At 42.1% G+C, this 19,091-nt stretch overlaps 1 protein-coding gene across 7 annotated transcripts in view; it reads left to right on the top strand.

The window, feature by feature from the left end:
• sfxn4 (sideroflexin 4) overlaps positions 1 to 18,881 on the top strand; it is a 122,856-nt gene extending 103,975 nt beyond the window's left edge. For 6 of the 7 annotated variants that reach the window (XM_059947975.1, XM_059947977.1, XM_059947973.1 and 3 more), the window contains 4 exons: positions 5,766 to 5,881; positions 10,877 to 10,962; positions 16,855 to 16,972; positions 18,613 to 18,881. In XM_059947975.1, the coding sequence (XP_059803958.1) occupies positions 5,766 to 5,881; positions 10,877 to 10,962; positions 16,855 to 16,972; positions 18,613 to 18,690 (398 nt within the window). In that variant the 3' untranslated portion in view covers positions 18,691 to 18,881. The remainder of the gene's footprint in view (positions 1 to 5,765; positions 5,882 to 10,876; positions 10,963 to 16,854; positions 16,973 to 18,612) is intronic. The other variant, XM_059947974.1, reaches the window with a different exon arrangement.
• Positions 18,882 to 19,091: the final 210 nt, after the last annotated feature.

The raw sequence follows: 19,091 nt of genomic DNA, 5'->3' as shown, positions 1-19,091 counted from the left end.
TTGAGGCCAGTTCATTGGCTATATTTAAGAGGGAGTTAGATATGGCCCCTGTGGCTAAAGGGATCAGGGGGTATGGAGAGAAAGCAGGTACAGGATTCTGAGTTGGATGATCAGTCATGATCATACTGAATGGCAGTGCAGGCTCGAAGGGTCGAATGGCCTACTCCTGCACCTATTTTCTTTGTTGCTGAGATTGGGGAGCATGCCTTATGAGAATAAGTTGAGTGAACTTGGCCTTTTTCCCTTGGAGCAATGGAGGATGAGTGATGACCTGATAGAGGTGTATAAGATGATGAAAGGCAACCAGAACTGAGCACAGTACTCCAAGTGGGGTCTGACCAGGGTCCTGTATAGCTGCAACATTACCTCTCAGCTCCTAAATTCAATTCCACGATTGATGAAGGCCAATGCACCGTATGCCTTCTTAACCACAAAGTCAATGCAGCAGCTTTGAGTGTCCTATGGACTTGGACCCCAAGGTCCCTGTGATCCTCCACACTGCCAAGAGTCTTGCCATTAATACTATATTCTGCCATCATATTTGACCCACCAAAATGAACTACCTCACACTTATCTGGGTGGAACTCCATCTACAACTTCTCAGCCCAGTTTTGCATCCTATCAATGTCCCGCTATAACCTCTGACAGCCATCCATAACACACCCAACCTTTGTGTCATCAACAAATTTACTAACCCATCCCTCCACTTCCTCATCCAGATCATTTGTAAAAATCACAAACAGTAAGGGTCCCAGAACAGATCTCTGAGGCACACCACTGGTCACTGGCCTCCATGCAGAATATGACCCGTCTACAACCACTCTTTGCCTTCTGTGGGCAAGCCAGTTCTGGTTCCACAAAGCAATGTCCCCTTGGATCTCATGCCTCCTTACTTTCTCAATAAGTCTTGCATGGGGTGCCTTTCCAAATGCCTTGCTGAAATCCATATACACTACATCTGTGGCTCCACCTTCATCAATGTGCTTAGTCACATCCTCAAAAAATTCAGTTAGGCTCGTAAGGCATGACCTGCCTTTGACAAAGCCACGCTGACTGTTCCTAATCATATTATGCCTCTCCAAATGTTCATAAATCCTGCCTCTTAGGATCTTCTCCATCACCTTACCAACCACTGAAGTAAGACTCACTGGCCTATAACCATATAACAATTACAGCACGGAAATGGGCCATCTTGGCCCTTCTAGTCTGTAGCGAACGCTTACTCTCACCTAGTCCCACCGACCTGCACTATAATTTCCTGGGATATCCCTTCTCCCTTTCTTGAATGAGGGAACAACATCTGCAACCCTCCAATCCTCTGGAACCTCAGCCATCCTCATTGATGATGCAAGGATCATTGCCAGAAGCTCAGCATTCTCCTCCCTCACTTCCCACAGTAGCCTGGGGTACATCCCAACCGGTTCCGGTGACTTATCCAACTTGATACTTTCCAAAAGTTCCAGCACATCCTCTTTCTTAATATCTACATTCTCAAGCTTTTCGGTCCTCTGCAAGTCATCTTTACAATCACCAAGATCCTTTTCCGCAGTGAATACTGAAGCAAAGTATTCATTAAGTACAGGTTCCCCCCACTATTCGAAGGTACAGCATTCCGATGAAACGGTTCGTAAGCCAGAACGTCGTAAAGTGAAGAAGCAATTACCATTTATTTATGTGGGAAAAATTTTTGAGCGTTCGCAGACCCCAAAAAATAACCTACCAAATCATGCCAAATAACACATAAAACCTAAAATAACAGTAACGTATAGTAAAAGCAGGAATGATCTGATAAATACTCAGCCTATATAATGTAGGAATACTTTTCTACAATTATTGCAGCACTTACCACTGCAGCGAAAATCTCACGCAAGTGCTGTTGGCAGCACTCACGGTAAAAACACACAGCGCAAGCACTCCTGGCAGAAGCACTCTTTCCAGCAGCCTTTAAGCCATGAAGCTACCAAGTAACACATAAAAATACACAGCCTATTTCAAGTAGAAATAATGTATGCCCAGTGTATTTTCACTTAACGGAATCAGGAAGACAGTGAGCACAATGATGATGGTGTGTAAGGCTGAGTCATCAGAGGTTGGGGTGGTGGGACACTGGGGTGTCATCTCATCATTGTCTGTTTCCATCAAGGCAGGCAGATCATCTTCATCTACGTCTGCCTGCCTCGATGTCGGAGGTCGAGTTTCGTCGTCTGCTGTGGCTGATGTGAAAGGCTTGAAAAAACGACAGTATGCTTGACTGCTTAGCCTCGCGCATTTTTCTATCATACAGTTCTTTGTAAGCACTCAAACCATCCTGCAAATATGCCCTAAACCTACGTACCCTTTCAAAATCAAAGTCACACTTTCCTGCAATCATTGTAGCGTTGTCAATCGCAGCAAAAATCTCATACAATTGCTTCCCGTTCAGTTCCTGGACAACTTCACTTTTGGGCCATTCGCTACTGTGTTCGGTTTCAATTGTTATCCTTTCCTCTTCATCAGCTCTTCATCTCTCAATTCTTGGTCATGGGATGTCAAAATCTCTTCAACATCATCTTCGTCAACTTCCACAAACCCTTAGCCAAACTTACTATGTCCTTACTTTGTTCACCATGATCGAAACGCTTAATTATGTCTAGTTTTACGTTAAGTGTAACACCCTTACGCGCTCTTTTAGACTTTTCTGATACCTTAGAACTCATCTTGCTAACGGATGCACAAAATAAATTGACATAAAGCACAGATGCTCGCAGGCACATGTTTAAGTAATGCTGGCTAGAATGCAGTTCCGGGGGAGGAGCTTGGCTGCTCAGTGCACACTGCCTTTTTTCATAACAGTGAAAACACCTTCTGTTAGTGAATACAGGTAACTAATATAGGTCTTTCGTAACAGCGAGTTGACATAAAGCGAACGTTCGAATAACAGGGGACACCTGTACTTCTGCTATTTCCTCCGGATCCATACATGCTTTTCCATTGTCACACCTGATTCTTACACTATTCTTTCACGTCTTATCCTCTTGCTCTTCACAGACTTGTAGAATGCCATGGGGTTTTCCTTAATCCTGTGCAAGGCCTTCTCATGACCCCTTCTGGCTCTCCTAATATCATTCTTAAGCTCCTTCCTGCTAACCTTATAATATTCTAGATCTTTATCATTACCTAGTTTTTTGAATCTTTCGTAAGCTCTTCTTTTCTTCTTGACTAGATTTACAACAGCCTTTGTGCACCACAAATCTTGTACCCTACCATCTTTTCCATGACTCATTGGAATGTACTTACTCAGAACCCCAAGCAAATATCCCCTGAACATTTGCCACATTTCTTCGGTACATTTCCCTGAGAACATCTGTTTCCAATTTATGCTTCCAAGTTCCTGCCTGATGCCCTCATAGTTCCCCTTACTCCAATTAAATGTTTCCCTAACTTTTATGTTCCTTTCCCTCTCCAATGCTATAGTAAAGGAGATAGAATTGTGATGACTATCTCCAAAATGCTGTCCAACTGAGAGACCTGACACCTGACCAGGTTAATTTCCCAATACCAAATCAAGTACAGCCACTCCTCTTGTAGGCTTATCTACATATTGTGTCAAGAAACCTTCCTGAACACACCTAACAAACTCCACCTCATCTAAACCCCTCATTCTAAGGGAGATGCCAATCAATATTTGGGAAATTAAAATCTCCCAACACAACAACCCTGTTATTATTACACCTTTCCAGAATCTGTCTCCCTATCTGCTCCTCGATGTTCCTGTTACTGTTGGGTGGTCTATAAAAAAGACCCAGTAGAGTTATTGACCCCTTCCTATTCTTAACTTCCACCCACAGAGACTCTGTAGACAATCCCTCCATGACTTCTCCCTATTCTGCAGCCGTGACACTATCTCTGATCAACAGTGCCATGCCCCCACCTCTTTTGCCTCCTTCCCTATGCTTTCTGAAACATCTAAAGCCTGGCACTTGATGTAGCCATTCCTGCCCCTGCACTATCCAAGTCTCTGTAATGACCACAACATCATAGGTCCAAGTGCTGATTCACACTCTAAGCGCATCTGCTTTATTCATGATACTCCTCGCATTAAAATAGACACATCTCAAACCATCGGACTGAATGCGTCCCTTCTCTATCACCTGCCTATCCTCCCTTTCGCACCTACTCCAAACTTTCTCTACTTGTGAGCCAACTTTCCTTTCCTCCGCCACTTCAGTCCAATTCCTCTCCCCCCCCCCCCCCAGCAATTCTAGTTTAATCTTTCCCCAATAGCCTTTTCAAACCTCATGCCAGGATATTGGGATTCACCTGCCCCAGAAGAGGTCCCAATGATCCAGAAATCTGAATCTCTGCCCCCTGCTCCAATCCCTCAGCCACACATTTATTCTCCACCTCATTCATGTGGCACAGGCAGTAATCCTAAGTTAACTGGCTTGCAGGTCCTGCTTCTCAACTTCTTTCCTAACTCCCTGTAGTCTGTTTTCAGGACCTCCTCCCTTTTCCTACCTATGTTGTTGGTACCAATATGTACCACGACCTCTGGCTGTTCTCCTTCCCGCTTCAAGATACCGTGGATGCGATCAGAAACATCCCGGACCCTGGCACCTGGGAGGCAAATTGCTATCTGAGTTTGCCTATTTGACCCCTAACTATAGAGTCCCCTATCACTGCTGCCAACCTCTTCCTTTCCATACCCACCTGAGCCACAGGGCCAGACTCTGTGCCACAGATGTGACCACTGTTGCTTCCCCCAGGTAGGCCATTCCCCCCCCTCAACAGTACTCAAGCAGGAACACATATTGTTAAGGGGGACAGCCACTGGGGTACTCTCTAGTTCCTGCTTCTTGCCCTTCCCTCTCCTGACTGTTACCCACTTTTCTGTCTCCTGTGGTCCCAGGGTGACTACCTGCCTATAGCTCCTCCCTATCACCTCCTCACTCTCCCTGATCAGACGAAGGCTGCAGCTCTGGTTGCTTAATGCGATCTCTAAGGAGCAGCGGCTCGATGCACCTGGGGCAGATGTGGTCGTCCAGGAGGTTGGGAGGCTCTGGGACTTACCACAACTGACACTGAGCACAGAAAATTGGCCTCACAAACATACTCTGTCTTTATTTTAAACAGATAATCTATCTGGCCTCGACCATTTATAGCCGAAGCTCATTGAGCCATAGCCTTCCTACTCTGTCTCCCACTACTCTGTTGCCCTCTCCTCCAATGCCTGCTCTGTAAATCTGTCTTCCTTTTAAGCTCTTCCCACTGTTCTCACTGGCCGACCTCCATGCACTTGCGCAGTCGTGTCCTGTTCAAACTGCCGAAGAGAAAAAAATTACTTCAGTACTGTGCAAGTCTTAGGCGTCCTGGCAATAAAAAAATATATATATATAGTGTGTGTGTGTGTGTGTGTGTGTGTGTAGACTTCTGCAGAACACTGTGTATATATATGTGCCTAAGATTTTTGCACAGTACGGTAGTTAACTTGCCTAATATCTTATTTCAGGGAATCAGGTGGGGAATGAGTTTGTTAGCTGGAGATCGATTTTTCTGCTCTTTAACCTTTTGAGTCATCACTAGAAAGCAGGAAAAGTCAATATAATCGTATATATGATTTTATTCCCAGGGAAGTACCCAAACTTGATTAGCTATTTGTTATTGTTGTCTATCATTCTTGTAAGATTTTAGACTTAAGATTGATGGAATGAGGTAAAATGTGTCACCTTTAGATTCTCATACTTGTTCAGGGCCAGTTTTAATGTTAGCGCTATCTTTCCTAACAGCAATTGCAAGTGCTGTCAATGTGGCTGTAGTTAGAGGATCCGAATTTGAGAAAGGCATTGAACTGACGGATAAAAATGGCAATGTTGTAGGAGTCTCCCAAGCAGCTGGAACTAAGGTAAGAGCTTAAAGATTGTCATTCTGGTCTAACTAACAGATTAAGTATGTGAGTTCAGTACTTGTCAAAGTATGTGGTAGAATTGCACTCAGTTTGAAACAGGAAAATATGCCATTGAGTTGACAGGTGAAAAACATCTCAAGGTTCAAAGATATAATTTAATGTCAGAGAAATGTATACAATATACATCCTGAAATGCTTTTTCTTCACAACCATCCACAAAAACAGAGTAGTGCCCCAAAAAATGAACAACAGCTAAATGTTAGAATCCCAAAGTCACCCCCAGTTCCCCGCTCCTGCATATAAACGGCAGCGAGCAACAGTCCCCCCTCCCCCCACCGGCTAAAAAAAAGGATCGGCATCAGCACCCTCCATGAAGCACTTAAGCGTGAGCAATGCAATAGCAAAGAAACAGACTTGCAGTTACCCCAAAGACTTCACGTTTCACCTGGTATTCGACATACTGCAGGTTCACTCTCTCCCTAATAAGGGAGAAAGAGGTGTCTCCAATTTCCCAGCGAGCAAGCAGACATAACAGACAACTCACTAGCTTACAATGTTAAAAGTCCATTGCGTTGCTTTTTTCGAGCTCTGTGCCTGAAGATTACAAAGATCCCAGGTCTCCAGGCACACAACCGTAGATATTCCGACTCGCCCAACGACACACAGGTCTCCTGTCGTGACATTGACCCTTGATCCGTCCATCTCCAGAGCCCCGAAATCCTAGGCTTCCGAATCCAAGCCAGACTCTTAAGCCGAGCCTTTGGTGTGCCAAACAACAGCCAGTCCCAAGAGCGAGTCACACTTCTGCAAAGAACCGTAGTCAGCATGTAACTCCAGGTCACTCACTGAAAGGGAAAAATAGAGATATTAAAGATGGAAATAGAGCTGTTTCCAAAGATGCAAGCAAAGGAGTCGCCATTAACCCTCCTAAGCTCTGCCTTTTTGCATGCAAACTTCAGCCATTTGAATTCTTCAGTGTCACATTGTTACAAAAATCAGAAAGAACAAATTTCAAGTTCCCAAATCCATATTAGGTCAATAACACCTGATTGATTCTTTTGTGAGATGGATTGGGTAAACTGGCTGATCACTTCTAGAGTTGAGAAACATAAGAGGCAAACTTAATGAAGACGGTAAGATTCTGAGGACCTTGATAGAACATTTCCATTGGTGGAGCATAAATTTAGGGACATGGATAAATTTTCCATCTGAGAACAGGAGATGAAGAGCAATTTCTTCTCATAGAGTTGTGAACCAGTAGAATTACCTCCCAAGTGCCAGGGTCTGAGATGTTTTGGACGCGTCTACAATATCTTGAAAAGGGAGGGTGAGCAGCCAGAAGTCCAAGTACATATTGGTAGCAACGACATAGGAAGAAAAAGATAGGTGGTCCTGAAAAAAGAATACAGGAAGGAAGCTGAGAAGCAGGGTCTCAAAGGTACTAATCTTGGGATTGCTACCTGTGCCATGTGACAGTGAGGATAGGAATAGAATGAGGCAGTAGATAAAGATGTGGCTGAAGAATTAGAACAGGGGGCAGGGATTTTGGATAATTGGGACCTCTTCTGGAGTAGGCAGGACCTGTACAGAAGGGACGGGTTGCGCTTGAATCCGAGGGGGACCAATATTCTTGTGGGTAGATTTACTAGAACTGTTGGGGAGTGGTTTAAACTGATATGGCATGGGCATAGAAACCAGGATGATAGAGCTGAGGATGAGCCAGCAGGTTTACAAGCAGATGATAGGTGTAACATGAATGTAAGGAAGGACAAGCTGACGATGAGGTAAAATGCCAACAGAGTGAAGAGTTAATTTGTACCGTAGAGGCACAATTCAAAAGGCAAAGAATGCAGGACTGAAGGCTGTGTATTTAAGTGCGTGTAGCATTTGATATAAGGTGGATGAATTCATGGCACAATTAGAGATTGGTCTGTGATGTTGTGGGCATCACTGAGTTATGGCTGAAAAACGGCCACAATTGGGTGCAAAGGAAGCTGGAAAAAGCATGTAATAAAGGTAAATGTAGAAAGGGAATTTGTTGAATGTCTATGAGATGGCTTTTTGGATGGCTTTTTCTTGTGCTTGAGCCTGCTCAGGGAAAGGGGATCTTAAACTGTGTGTTGTGTAATAACCCAGTCTTATTAGGGAGCTTAATATAAAGGAACCCTTAGGAAGCAGTGATCATAATATGATTGAATTCATACTACATTGTGAGAGGAAGAAGCATAAGTTGCATGTATCAGTATCACAGTAGAATAAAGGGAATTTCAGAAGCATGAGAGAGGAGCTTTCCCAGGTGGATTGGAGGAGGATACTGGTGGCGATGATGGCAAAGCAGAGATGGCTGAAGTTTCTAGGAATAGTTCACAAGGCTCTGGATAGATACATCTCACATAGGAAGAAGTTCTCAAATGGCAGGGGTAGGCAACCATAGCTGACAAAGGAAGTTAAGGACTGCATAAAAGAAGAGGACAGGGCATATAAGATTGCAAAAATGAGTGGGAAGTTGGATAATTAGGAAGCTTTTAAAATCCAACAAAAAGCAACTAAAAAGCTATAAGAAAGGAAAAGATGAAATATGAGAGCAGACTAGACAATAATATAAAGCAGGATACCAGAATTTTTTTCAGTGGTATAAAGTGTAAAAGCGAGGTGAGAGTTAATAGTGGACCACTGGAAATGATGCTGGTGAGGTAGTAATGGGGACAAAGAAATGGCAGATGAACTGAATGGGTACTTTTCAGCAGTCTTCACTGTGGAAGACACTAGCAGTGTGCCAGAGGTCTGTGAGTGTCATTGCTATTACAAAGGAAAAAAGTGCTTGGCAAACTGGAAGGTCTTAAGGTGAATAAGTCACCTGGTCCAGGTGGATTACATCCCAGAGTCTTGAGAAAGGTTGCTGAAGATATAATGGATGCATTGGTCATGGTCTCTCAAGAATCCCTTGATTCTGGCATGGTCCCAGAGGACTGGAAGATTGCACTCTTTAAGAAGGGAAGAAGGCAAAAGAAAGGAAATTATAGGCCAGTTACCCTAATCTCAGTGGTTAGGAAAGTGTTGGGAGTCTGTTATTAAGGATGAGGTTTCAGGTACTTGGAGACTAATGATAAGTCATATATCAGCACGGTTTCTGCAAAGGGAACTCTTGCCTGATAAATCTGTTAGAGTTCTTCGAGTAAGTAACAAACAGGTTGGGCAAAGGAGAGGCAATGGATGTCATTTACTTGTATTTTCAGAAGGCGTTTGTATGCCATCTTGGACAATGTCTTCCATCCACTCCATAATGTACTGGTTAGGCACAAGAGTACATTCAGCCGGAGACTCATTCCACCGAGATGCAACACTGAGCATCATAGGAAGTCATTCCTGCCTGTGGCCATCAAACTTTACAACTCCTCCCTCGGAGTGTCAGACACCCTGAGCCAATATGCTGGTCGTCGGCTAATCTCCACTTGGCATTATTTACTTATTATTATTTAATTATTTATGGTTTTATATTGCTATATTTCTACACTATTCTTGGTTGGTGCGACTGTAACGAAACCCAATTTCCCTCGGGATCAATAAAGTATGTCTGTCTGTCTGTCTGTTTGTATAAGATGCCACACATGAGGTTGCTTAACAAGATAAAATCCAATGTCATTACAGGAAAGATAATGGCATGGATAGAGGAATGACTGACAGGTAGGAGGCAGCGAGTGGGAATAAAGGTGTTCCTCAGTGTCAGTATTGGGATTGCTGCTTTTCACATTGCTTGTCAGTGAATTAGATAATGGAATTGATGGCTTTGTGGCAAAGTTTGCAGATGCAATGAAGATAGGTGGAGGGGTAGGTAGTGCTGAGAAAACAATGCTATTGCAGCAGGACTTAGACAAACTGGAATACAGTGTTGGGAAATGTATGACAATGCATTTTGGTAAAAGGAACAATAGTGTGGATAACTATCTAAATATGGGAAAGGTTCAAAAATCAGAGGTGCAGAGGGTCTTTGGAGGCCTTGTGCAAGACTCCCAGAAGGTTAATTTACAGGTTAAGAACGTGTCGTAAAGAAAGCAAATGCAATGTTGGCATTTATTTCAAGGGGAATAGAATATAAAAGCAAGGAGATAATGTTCAGCCTTTATAAGACACTGGTCAGGCTCCACTTAGAGTATTGTCAACAGTTTTGGGCTCCATATCTCAAAAAGGATGTGTTGTCATTGGAGAGAGTCCAGAGGAGGTTCCTGATGATTATTCCAGGAATGAAGGGGTTAACATATGAGGAGCGTTTGGCAGCTGTGGGCCTGTACTTAAAGGAATTCAGAAGAATGTAGTGGGATCTCATTGAAACCTATTGAATGTTGAAAGGACTAGATAAGGTGGATGAGGAGAGGATGTTCCCTGTGGTGGGGTATCCAGAACTAGAGGGCACAGCCTCAAAATTGAGGAGTGCCTCTTTAGAAAAGAGGTAAGAAGGAATTTTTTTTGCCTGAGAGTAGTAAATCTATTAAATGCTCTGCTACAGACTGTGATGGAGGCCAATTCCCTGTGTATATTTAAGGTGGAAGTTGATCATTTCCTGATTGGTCAGGGCATGGGGTAGAGTGGGATCTGGGATCAGCCATGATGGAATGGTGGAGCAGACTCAATGGGTTGAATAACCTGGTCTGCTCCTATGTTGTATGGTCTTAATGACGAGCTGCAGTTGCAAAGAGAGGACTTTCATCTCCAAAGAATTGAAGGAATGGGAATAGGCAGTGAAATGGGAGCTGAGACCAATGACCTATCTTACTGAAATTCAGAGGAAGCTTGAGTAATATGACCTACCCATTCTGTTTTACTATGTCTAGACTGTAGTTCTTAGCTCCCCTAGATTACAGAAAGGAAATAAACCAGAGATAGTCAAAAGTCACAAAACTGTAGATATTGCTGTGTCTGAACATTACAAAGAGTAAAGTGATCATGAACCTTTAATAGACTACAAGAGTTTTCAAGGTTTATTTTTCCCTCTAGGCAGTAAAAGACACAGCAGTTTCCAGAGCCGTATTAATTGGAACGACAGTTGCTGTACCAAACATGATTGTTAGCTATTTGCAAAGGTATGGAATACTTCTTTCATTATTTTTGTGTTGCAGTTTAATGTGTTTTCTTGCATTCTTCCCCTTACAGTCAAATGACAGTTGGTTTTGGTAAAATTGGGCAATATAACCATATAACAATCACAGCACGGAAAAAGACCATCTCGGCCCTCCTAGTCCGTGCCAAACTCTTAATCTCACCTAGTCCCACCTACCCGCACTCACCCCATAACCCTCCACTCCTTTCCTGTCCATATACCTATCCAATTTTACCTTAAATGACACAACTGAACTGGCCTCTACTACTTCTACAGGAAGCTCATTCCACACAGCTATCACTCTCTGAGTAAAGAAATACCCCCTCGTGTTTCCCTTAAACTTCTGCCCCCTAACTCTCAAATCATGTCCTCTCGTTTGAATCTTCCCTACTCTCAATGGGAACAGCCTATTCACATCAACTCTATCTATCCTTCTCAAAATTTTAAATACCTCGATCAAATCCCCCCTCAACCTTCTACGCTCCAATGAATAGAGACCTAACTTGTTCAACCTTTCTCTGTAACTTAAGTGCTGAAACCCAGGTAACATCCTAGTAAATCGTCTCTGCACTCTCTCTAATTTATTGATATCTTTCCTATAATTTGGTGACCAGAACTGCACACAATATTCTAAATTTGGCCTTACCAATGCCTTGTACAATTTTAACATTACATTCCAACTTCTGAACTCAATGCTTTGATTTTTAAAGGCCAGCGTTCCAAAAGCCTTCTTCACCACCCTATCTACATGAGACTCCACCTTCAGGGAACTATGCACTGTTATTCCTAGATCTCTCTGTTCCTCTGCATTCCTCAATGCCCTACCATTTACCCTGTATGTTCTATTTGGATTATTCCTGCCAAAATGTAGAACCTCACACTTCTCAGCATTAAACTCCATCTGCCAACGTTCAGCCCATTCTTCTAACCGGCATAAATCTCCCTGCAAGCTTTGAAAACCCACCTCATTATCCACAACACCTCCTACCTTAGTATCATCGGCATACTTACTAATCCAAATTACCACCCCATCATCCAGATCATTTATGTATATTACAAACAACATTGGGCCCAAAACAGATCCCTGAGGTACCCCGCTAGTCACTGGCCTCCATCCCGATAAACAATTATCCACCACTACTCTCTGGCATTTCCCATCTAGCCACTGTTGAATCCATTTTATTACTCCAGCATTAATACCTAACGACTGAACCTTCTTAACTAACCTTCCATGTGGAACTTTGTCAAAGGCCTTGCTGAAGTCCATATAGACTACATCCACTGCCTAACCCTTGTCAACATTCCTCGTAACTTCTTCAAAAAATTCAATAAGGTTTGTCAAACATGACCTTCCACGCACAAATCCATGCTGGCTACTCCTAATCTGATCCTGTCTATCCAGATAATTATAAATACTATCTCTAAGAATACTTTCCATTAATTTACCCACCACTGATGTCAAAATGACAAGTCTATAATTGCTAGGCTTACTTCTAGAACCCTTTTTAAACGATGGAACCACATGAGCAATACGCCAATCCTCAGGCACAATCCCCGTTTCTAATGACATCTGAAAGATCTCCGTCAGAGCTCCTGCTATCTCTACACAAACTTCCTTCAAGGTCCTGGGGAATATCCTGTCAGGACCCAGAGATTTATCCACTTTTAAATTTCTTAAAAGCGCCAGTACTTCCACCTCTTTAATTGTCATAGGTTCCATAACTTCCTTACTTGTTTCCCACACCTTACACAATTCAATATCCTTCTCCTTAGTGAATACCGAAGAGAAGAAATCGTTCAAAATCTCTCCCATCTCCCTCGGCTCCACACATAGCAGACCACCCTGATTCTCTAAGGGACCAATTTTATCCCTCACTATCCTCTTGCTTTTAATATAACTGTAGAAACCTTTCGGATTTACTTTCACCTTATTTGCCAAACCAACCTCGTATCTTCTTTTAGCTTTTCTAATCTCTTTCTTAAGATTCCTTTTACATTCTTTATATTCCTCGAGCAATTCCTTTACTCCATGCTGCCTATATCTATTGTAGACATCCCTCTTTTTCTGAACCAAGTTTCTAATATCCCTTGAAAACCATGGTGCTTTCAAACCTTTAACCTTTCCTTTCAACCTAACAGGAACATAAAGATTCTGTACCCTCATAATTTCACCCTTAAATGACCTCCATTTCTCTATTACATCCTTCCCATAAAACAACTTGACCCAATCCACTCTATCTAAATCCCTTCGCATCTCCTCAAAGTTAGCCTTTCTCCAATCAAAAATCTCAACTCTAGGTCCAGTCCTGTCCTTCTCCATAATTATATTGAAGCTAATGCTATTGTGATCACTGGACCCAAAGTGCTCCTCAACACATACATCTGTCAGCTGACCTATCACATTCCCTAACAGGAGATCCAACACTGCCCCATCTCTAGTCGGTACTTCTATGTATTGTTGCAAAAAACTATCCTGCACACATTTCACAAACTCTAAACCATCCAACCCTTTTACAGAATGAGCTTCCCAATCTACGTGTGGAAAATTTAAATCTCCCACAATCACCACCTTGTGTTTACTACAAATATCTGCTATCTCCTTACACATTTGCTCTTCCAACTCATGCTCCCCATTAGGTGGCCTATAATACACTCCTATCAGTGTTACTACACCTTTCCCATTCCTCAATTCCACCCAAATAGCCTCCCTAGAGGAGCTCTCTAATCTATCCTTCCAAAGCACCGCCATAAGATTTTCTCGGACAAGCAATGCAACACCTCCTCCTCTATTCAAATATGTCTATTCAAATGGTCGATTTGATATTATTTTCAATATTTTGTGCTGCCTTCACAGTTTTTTAGGTGTTCTGCAGCAGACAAAAGAACAGGAAGATCACGTAGTCTCCCACCACTGTAGTGAAGTGGGATGACTTGCTTTGTTAATTCTCCATCCTTGCTGGTGAAAGTACTTCTATCTTGGAAGTACTTGAAAGTATTTACCAAGAAGCTGTGGTTGAGATGATGAACTCCCAATGCGGGGATTTTTACTGCCAGCTGCTAGTGTAAAAATTTCAATTTGAAGTGTATTGCCACTCAGTAACTGCATCTTTGTAAGCCATTTTTTCCATGTACCAAGCTATTGTCTTCATGTATGTCAGTGGACTTCAGAAAACCTTTGATAAGGTGCCACACAAGGCTGCTTATTAAGTTAAGAGTCCATGGTATTACAAGAAAGTTACTAACATGGTAGAGCATTGGCTGATTGGAAGAAGGCAGTGAGTAGGAATAAAAGGATCCTTGTCTGGTTGGCTGCCAGTGACTAGTGGTGTTCCGCAGGGTTCAGTGTTGGGACCACATTTTTTAAGCTGTATATCAAAGATTTAGATGATGAAATAGATGTCTTTTTTGCTATGTTTGCTCATGAATATTGGTGGAGTGGCAGATAGTGTTGAAGAAACAAGTACGCTGCAGGAGTTGGTGAGGTTAGGAGAAAGGGCAAGAAAGTGGCAAATGAAATACAATGTTGGAAAATGCATGGTCATGAACTTTGGTAGTAGAAATATATGTGCAGACTATTTTCGTAACAGAGAGAAAATTGAAAAATCTGAGTTGCAAATGGACTTGGGAGTCCTTGTGCAGAACACCCTAAAGGTTAACTTGCAGGTGGATTTGGTGGTGAGGAAGGCAAATCAACGTTAGCATTCATTTCAAGAGGTCTGGAATACAAGAGCAAGGATGTGATGCTGAAGCTTTATAAGGCACTGGTACGGCCTTTCCTTGAATATTGTGAACAGTTTTGGGTACCTGGTCTAAGATGTGAGGGTTCAGAGGATATTCACAAGGATGATTCCAGGAAGGAGAGGGTTATCATATGAGGAATGTTTGATAGCTCTGGGACTGTACTAGCTGGAATTTAGAAGGATGGGGAGGATCTGATTGAAAGCTTTCAAATGTTTAAAGGCCTAGACAGAGTAGATGTGGAAAGGATGTTTCCCATGATGGGAGAGTCTAAGACAAGAGGGCACAGCCTCAGGTAGAGGGACATCCATTTAAAACAGAGATGCTGAGAAATTTATTACTACAGGCAGCTGTGGAGGTCAGGTCATTGGGATTATTTAAGGCAGAGCTTGATTGGTTCTTGACTGGACACAGCATCAATGGTTACGAGAAGGTTGGGGAGTGGGGCTGAAGAGGGGAAAAATGGATCAGCCATGATTGAATGGCAGAGCAGACTCGATGGGCCAAATGGCCTAATTCTGCTCCTGTGTCTTATGATCGTATGGAATAAGTAAATATTTATTTTAAATGGTATCTATAAAAATGGCAGAGTCACAAGGCAAGTTCCAGACGATAAGACCATATACCGTAAGACATAGGATGAGAAACTTGGCAAGAAGCCATCTATTCCATCATCTAAATCTTTGATATACAGCATAAAAAGAAGTGGTCCCAACACCAATCCCTGTGGAATACCACTAGTCACAGGCAGCCAACCAGACAACGATCCTTTTATTCCCACTCACTGCCTCCTACCAAACAGCCAATGCTCTAACCATGTCAGTATCTTTCCTGTAATACCATGAGTTCTCAACTTGGTAAGCAGCCTCACATGTAGCACCTTGCCAAAGGCCTTCTCAAAGTCCAAATATACAACATCTACCACAACTACTACTATTACTATGACGACGTCGACTCAGGCCTAGGGGGCCGGCATCGGGCAATATGCCTTACAAGGCACGAAATGAAAGACTGGCACGCCACTCCTCACACAGACAGTAGGTGGCCGTTGACTCACAAGGAGTTCATCTGCCCTTTGACAGGTTTTGGTTTTTAGTCCTGCTGGGTGCCTACACACCCTCCTCCCTGGTTAACCGTAGTGCACCCGTGGGTGTGCCGGTTGAGTCGCCGAGAACCCGACCCAAGACTGGTAATACTGGGCTATGTGGTAGCAGTAGCAAGGCAAGGCCTTGACCTGACCTGGAACTACTACAACCCTTTTATCTATCCTACTCGTAATCTTCTCAAAGAATTCCAGCAGGTTCATCAGGCAAGATTTTTCCTGAAAGAAAAAATGCTGACTTTATACTATCTTGTCCGGTGTCACCAAGTACTCCCTTCACCTCATCCTTAACAATTGACTCTAACATCTTCCCAAATGCTGAGGTCAGGCTAATTGGTCTGTAATTTCCTTTCTGCTGCTTTTCTCCTTTTTTAAAGAGTGAAGTAACGTTTGCAATTTTCCAGTCCTCCTGCACCATGCCAGAGTCCAATAATTTTTGAAAGATCATTTCTAATGCCACAATCTCTAACGCTACCTCTTTCAGAACGCTAGGGTTCCCTGGTCCGGGTGACTTATGAATCTTTAGGTCTTTAAGTTTTTTGAGCACCTTTTCTCTTGTAACAGTAACTGCACCCACTTCTCTTCCTTCACGCACTACAACACCAGGCATACTGCTAATGTCTTCTACAGTGAAGACCGATGCAAAATACTCATTTAGTTCATCAGTCATCTCCTTGTCCCCCGTTATTATTTCTCCTGCCTCATTTTGTAACGGTCCTATATCTACTCTCAATTCTCTTTTATTTTTAACATACTTGAAAAAACTTACTTTCGACTTTGATATTGATAAACCATGGATAAATGGAAAGAGCTCTATAGAAAGAGACAGAGACATGGTTTTGCTAAAGAATATCAATAGGTCTAAAGTCTCAACTGCCTTAAGTGCCAGATAAAACTGACCAAATAAATGGAATCACTGAACTATATAACAGAGCGTTGGTCAGGAAACTTAGTTAGGGCAAGCTAGGGGTAGTAGACAGGGTAAATTTATAAATTGATTTTTGGGTAATACATTTTTATCACAATTCTCTCTAGGACAAATTTCATAAGGAAATTTCCAATTGCTCTTGCTTCTTCTAGACTTGTAATGACTTCCTTGATCCTAGGATTAATGATACCTGTTTCCTTCAGCTTGTATCCTCAGATGGGGAAGGTATGTCCTGAATTTAATACTTTGTATTTGACCTTTTAAAGATTAGATTATTTGTCACGTACACATCAAAGCATTCAGTGAAATGTATTGTTTCCTTCGTTGACCAATGCAGTCCGAGATGTGCTTGGGGCATCTTGCAACTGTTGCTATGCTTCCTGCAGCAACAGAGTATGCCCTCAACATGTCCTGCTACCTTGTGTATTTCCAATAGTTGTATTGATCCTTTAGAATTAATATTTTCCTGTGATTTTCACAGATCGTTTCCAACAATGATTCCTCGAGGATCTGTGATTTAGAGTCATAGAAAAGTACAGCACAGAAAAATGCATTTTGGCCCATCTAGAAATTCTTCAAATTCATTCTCCACTTCATATTTCTATAATAACTTGCTGTAATTTAAGTATATATTTGACAATGATGGCATATTAAATTTATCTAGTTCTGATATTCCCAGGCCATATGCATATTTGGAAGATTTGCAGTATGCTGTTGAAAACTTCAGCAGCTACAAAGTGACCCAGGTAGAAAATCTTGAAAACCACTGATATAAACCTGTAGCAACACACACAAAATGCTGGTGGAATGCAGCAGGCCAGGCAGCATCTATAGGAAGAAGGACTGTCGACGTTTCAGGCCAAGACCTGACGAAGGGTCTCGGCCCGAAACGTCTGCAGTGCTTCTTCCTATAGATGCTGCCTGGCCGTCTGTGTTCCACCAGCATTTTGTGTGTGTTGCTTCAATTTCCAGCGTCTGCAGATTTCCTCATGTTTGCGATATAAACCTGTAACATGGGTAAGGAAAGAAGGAGAGGGAAAGCTGAAAATTACCCTTGTCAACCTTCCTTATTTCCAATATTTCTTCTGTTTTTGGAGAAAGATTGTTTTAAGGTATAATAACTCTGAGAAATGTAAATGTTAAGAGCACTGATAGAGGTACAAAATGTGAACATACTTTATGCATTTGATAAACACAAAAACGTAACATGGTAGGGACAGGAATACACAGTTGAAAACAGGATGCAACCTAATAAGAATATGAAAGGAAGGATGAAATAGTCAGTGGATTTGGCTCATTTTAAGAACCCCCTGATGATAGATTATATAGTAACATTTAGTGTTTGGGCTCATTGTGTGGGACAGCTGGATTTAATGTAAATATTTAGGAATCTGAGTTTGAAGAGGGATGTTTGCAGATTTAGATTGCAGATGTTTGCTTGTGTTCATATTTTGAATTGCACTTCAAATGATACTGAGCTAATTGTCACAGATGTCAGTACCCTGGTGGAAAAGGGAAGAAAGTGAATATAGTTGACACTCTACCAGGTGTCACAGGATTGATAAGTGTCTCAGTTCCTCGGTTCATATCTTGGTGCAGTCATTAACAAAAGCTTCCAAGAGCAGGGGTTCCCAACCTGGGGTCCACAGACTACTTGGTTAATGGTAAAGGTCCATGGCATAAAAAAGGTTGGGAATCCCTGTTCCAGAGGTTGCAGATGGATACCCATGCCCTTGAAACCATGTACAGTCCCAAATCAGGATGTGGAATGGGGACTAGGGAATCATAGTAGGGAGTAAAGAGAAAACAAAATAATTGAATTGCACTTTACAAGCTAAATATGTTTTGTTTTGATTTTATTTCAGATAAACAGGAGCAAACTGGAACCTTCAATTCAGTTGTCAACAACTGAAGATGAACTTCATTACAATAGAGGGCTGTGAAAGAGGGACAAAGTCAGATTACTGGGTTGCTTTATGCGTATCATTGTTAAACATCAATGTTAGCACCCAACATGATCAGAAGCCTGATCAATGCAAATGTTTTACCTACTGGTTAAGTGTTTAAAATAAGGAACGCAATACATTGAAATCTAATGTTTTAACTGTGAATTAAATATTTTGTTTTAACATTTCGCTTCTCATCCAAATGGTTGTTTTCTCTGATACACAACAGCCAAAGAACAGACCTTTTTGCACATAATTATGCTTTATAAATTATTGTGATGGTCTACCTTTCTGCAAAAAGGTCGTGACTTCCACACGTTGATTGGGACTCCCATACTGTTAAAGGTCTAGATGGGTTAGAGTTTGTGAAATGTGTTCAGGAAAGTTTTCTAAATCAA

The sequence above is a fragment of the Hypanus sabinus genome, chromosome 22 (assembly GCF_030144855.1).
Source record: "Hypanus sabinus isolate sHypSab1 chromosome 22, sHypSab1.hap1, whole genome shotgun sequence".
Taxonomy (NCBI): domain Eukaryota; kingdom Metazoa; phylum Chordata; class Chondrichthyes; order Myliobatiformes; family Dasyatidae; genus Hypanus; species Hypanus sabinus.
The sequence above is the reverse complement of the archived record's forward strand: the minus strand, read 5'-3'. Positions and strand labels throughout refer to the sequence as shown.